The 4,515-nt window shown below is 42.8% G+C and overlaps 1 protein-coding gene across 1 annotated transcript; it reads right to left on the minus strand.

The window, feature by feature from the left end:
* Positions 1–1,552: 1,552 nt before the first annotated feature.
* On the minus strand, positions 1,553–3,550 carry MELLADRAFT_111875 (uncharacterized protein; the record flags this gene model as incomplete). Its single annotated transcript, XM_007416354.1, has 3 exons — positions 1,553–1,944; positions 2,982–3,028; positions 3,336–3,550. 3 exons carry the CDS (start codon positions 3,548–3,550, stop codon positions 1,553–1,555), a joined length of 654 nt encoding a protein of 217 aa, XP_007416416.1.
* Positions 3,551–4,515: the final 965 nt, after the last annotated feature.

Below are 4,515 nucleotides of genomic sequence, written 5' to 3' on the forward strand. Positions count from 1 at the left end.
CAATTTTCAAACTTTATAGTGATGATGGCAAGGATATGGGTGATGATAACCAGCTTACTGATTATATATGTGGTTGTGATCATATGAAAGAAAGTGATTATGATATTTCGGATCCCAACTCTGTTAAGAGCGTCTTTGTAGGGTTCTGATGATAGGATTGGAGGTCTCAATCTGCAGTTCTTATCAGGTGATCTGGATTCCCTATAGTGATTGTTGGATGAAGGAAAAGAGAAAAGACAATGTGGCACGGGCTACAACTGGTTATCTCAATCCACCTGTGTCACCTCTACTGAGTGACATACCAGCCCTTGACAAATGACACGTTATGAAGGGCGTTGAGCCAGTCTTTCGCAGCAGAGCATTCCAGGTGACCTGGAACACTTTTTTCCAACCTCCAAACACCAAGTTCAAAGTCAAAAAAACATCATCACTCTTCTTTTTGGCTCATCAACTACTCATAGCCAGTTTTTTGTCAAATTTTATTGAGTTGAAAGTTTTCAATTTTCAAACCAAGGTCACCAGGTCAGATTGAGTGCTCTGGGCCTTCCCAGAGCGCTCTGAGACGCCCTCAGAGCGCTCTGAGAATTCTTAGAGCACTCAATCTGACCTGGTCAACTCATCGTCGGTGGATCAAAGGCATCAAACCTCCTCATCCTTCTGCCTATACACCTCAAGTCATCAATACCTCTCTTGATTTCATCTCGTTTGATTACATCCATCTTGCTTCCATCCATCTGCCTATCAACCTTCATTGAGACGAGACACACAACTGTCATTATCAACTCGGCAATTTCCTCACTCAACGTACAACACATACACCTTACTAGAGTCCTGAGTCAACAAACTTCAAACGTCACATGTGTATATTCAACACTTCAACCGGACTCTCAGTAATGAAGGCTTGATAAACACTCCACACCCCAGTTCTGATGAACTTGTAAGTTTGACAGTTTGAAGTTGATACACACTTAAACAGCTACCATATCTCGCATTTTCATGATAGCACCTCCTTGAAGTCTTCACAAATCACGCCATCCATTTCTTTTGGGATTTGAACCAATCTTGACTTGAATTCCAAGTTATCAATCGACAAGTCGATTCCACTGTAACTTTTCACTTGCAATTCATATGAATGACAATTTAGATGATACTATACGTCATGATTGAACATCTAAAGGACTAGGACAAGAACCACATCATTTTTTGTTTTGTTTTTTTGAGAATGTAATTCAAGTGCAGTAGGGAATACAAAGACACGTTATAAGAACAAGAGTTTGGCAAGGAAAAACTTGTGAGATGTGAAATAACTGGTTTGAGGGCTTTCAGGCGTTTGTGAATCTGGACGATTCAAGAATGAAAGAAAATAAGAAAGAAAAAACGATAAATGAAAAGAAATGTTCAACGCTTGAGGCCTTGGGGGGTAGCTCAGCAGTAGTGGAACAAAGGTCAAGCAGGTGTTGTCACAGAGTTGGATTAAGGGAGATGCTGATCGCATTTCTAGAACTACTGTAAAGTGTAATAGTAAAATCAACATCAATTGACTTGGATCGCATCAAAGATAGATGCAAAGTGGTGAAATTGTACCCACATTGTCCAAATCGTTGGAATCGTCTGAATCGTCCGAATCATGTTGCTTGTTTTGATAGTCTAAATCTTCTTCCTCTTCCAAAGTTGTAGTACTTCCTTCGCGGCTGTTTTGTTTTTGAACATGTCGGTGAGAACTTGGACCAGCGCCAAGCTTTGGCCTCTTTCGAGTGACATCTCTAGTTTGTTGTTGATCAGTCGTTTTCTTCTTCTTTTGTTTGGATTGAATCGGCATAGAACTTGTTTGTGGCTGTGTTCCATCCTGCTCTGTTGGGTTGATTTGACTATTATCATTAGGTTTTGCTTCAATAACAAAGAGGTTATTCTTGATGTCCTTGAGCCATACCCAAATTACCGCATCTGTGATTTTCCGATGGCCACGAGCCAGGTCTTCAGGTTGGAGTTGACTTCCTGCCTTTTGAACAATTTGAATCGGCCATCCCCTCTTTTTGATGTATTCGACAGGATCTGGGACCTTTGGGAATGCTTGGCCCTTCACATGAGAGTCTTGAAAAATTTTTGAGTATTTGACGAGTTCGGTAGACAAAAGAAAAGATCAAATAAGATGGAAAAACTTACTCATCATTCCATTCAGTAAGTGGCACAGCTGACTTTTTCGCTTATCACTTGGTTGCGGTTCCTTTTTCTCAATTTCCTGCGCAACTTCTATCCCATGTACGTATGTACTAAACTTGGCAGGTATCTTTGGAGTCTTCTGTGCCCAATCAGCAAATTTCGGACTATTAGAAAACGTTTGCGACCAACCATCGACACCACCACAGCTAGCAGCGGTCAAATAATAGGAGATTTGGTGTTGCTGACAGACCACAGAAAACTAGATAAACCCTGTGTCAGTAAGCCTGAATTTATCAACATAAAAACAAAAAGGACAACTTACATCGTGATGAGCCTTGCAAACAGCAAGCATAGATCTCTTTTGTAAAGTCGCAACAGAAGGCGAGCTTTCGGGCTTACCGTGACAAAGATGTAATTTGTCTACGTTGACCAGGTTGTTGAAGAGAGGCTGATATTTGGTTCGATCCTCTTCAGATAGCTGATGAACTTTTGGTGTCGGAACAACGGTGTCAAATTGTGTCACATTCACTCCGTTGTTGTGTTCATCGGTGTCTTCATCTTCGTTGTCGCCAAGTGGTACATGAGAGTAGTCTGGCAGGTTCGCCAGTGCAAAAAAATACGGGTCTTTGAAGACGTCCTGCTGATCCGGGGTCAGTGCATGCCAATGCTCTGCCATTTGCTGATTTCGAGTCACCCAAGCATCTTTGTCGTCACGTTCAGGGACTAAGACCAAAAGCAACAGTCAGTGATTTGCATGACAGTACCATACAGTGTACAACTTATGTTTGTCACCAAGACATTTCACACAGAAGCTAAGAAACCGGATCGGATCCAAGGATTCGCCTTGACTGTCTTTGAACCCATACCGCTGAAGTAAAAGACATGGTGGGTTAGTTCAAGTCACACAAACACCAAATCTATGAGCCATTGAGCCTTACACCAAGTTCAATATAACGACTTCAGGCACTCCAGCCATTAGCGCAATCATTAGGATCCGCTTCTCAAATTCCATTCAAACAATCTTGATGAGATCCTTGATTTCCTTTGGAGCCTTACTACGGCGAGAATTTTGTTGAGCTATTGATTCCTGAAGTTTGATGACAGTCCATAAATCAAGTTGCTGTTCAAACGTGTTGATTTCAAGACCGGGGAAACGCGACTGAAAGATGGTCGACTTCTTCGCTTTGCTTTGCGTAGGTCCTGGCGCAGAATCATCTTGGTTACGGAGGCCATCTTGATCATCTGCGTCTGGGTTTCCATGAGTGTCTGAACCTTCAGAACTGGAAGTATCACGATCCGTTCGAGTTGATTTTGAAGTGTTCTTTTTTGTTCGATTAGATTTCTTCTTAGTGGCAACTTTCGTAGTTTTTTTAGAGCGAGTTAAAGGCATGATAGGTAGTTTTTGAGAAGATAATGTCAATGGAGTTTGAAGTGGGGATGATTCGCAGCGGAGTGAGTGAAAAAGGGGTGTTGGGGAATGTGTGGATGGCTTGTGCGTCGTTGTTCCGGTTAATGCAGTTCTGATACTCCACACTATGTCACAGGTGTGACATGTGTGCATAGGTATCTTCTGAGATAACATGTAAATATAACTTAGAGCATCTCCAATCGTTGGATTAACGGGGCGGATTAGTTAAATATTTAACTAAACCCGACCCGAAATTCACAGCCGTGAATCTTTAGGCCGGGGTTAGTTAAATATTCTTTAAAAAATCTTCAAGCGGCGTCAAATTTACTCCCAGCTAACCCCGGCGTTAACTAACTCCACGACCCTTGATTTAACCCCGTCTCACCCTATCAAACCCTGCACCCACCTCACCAACACCCACACCACTCCACATCACTCTCACCACGCCTCATCACACACCTCATCAAACCTTCTCTTGATGGATGGATCCACTCCGAGTACTACACGAGCAGCCAGGACTCGATCACCCAACTGGACCGTTTTAGAAGACGAGCAATTGGCAATTTCGTGGGTCACTGTCAGCGAGAACACGATTCAATCAAATAATCAGTCTGGTGCGATATTCTATGGAAAGGTGGCTGAGCATTACAACGAAGCAGCCAAGAACCACAACTGGATCGAGCGGACAGATAAACAGGTCCAGAACCAGTGAGTTTATATGACTCACCTTTGACTTTGTGACCTTGAACTGATTGGATCTTTAGTTGGAAACCTCTGAACACCGCTACGTTGAAATTCTCCGCCATCTACTGGCCAATTGTCCGGAACCCTCCTAGCGGATCCGCTCCCAGCGACTTCATGGGTATAGCTAAGAAGGAGTACTTTAATCAAACTAAGGAGGTGTTTGAAGATGAGGTGGCGTGGCAGGTGTTTGCATCGACATCCTA

Source organism: Melampsora larici-populina (genome assembly GCF_000204055.1).
Source record: "Melampsora larici-populina 98AG31 unplaced genomic scaffold MELLAscaffold_59, whole genome shotgun sequence".
NCBI classification, from domain to species: domain Eukaryota; kingdom Fungi; phylum Basidiomycota; class Pucciniomycetes; order Pucciniales; family Melampsoraceae; genus Melampsora; species Melampsora laricis-populina.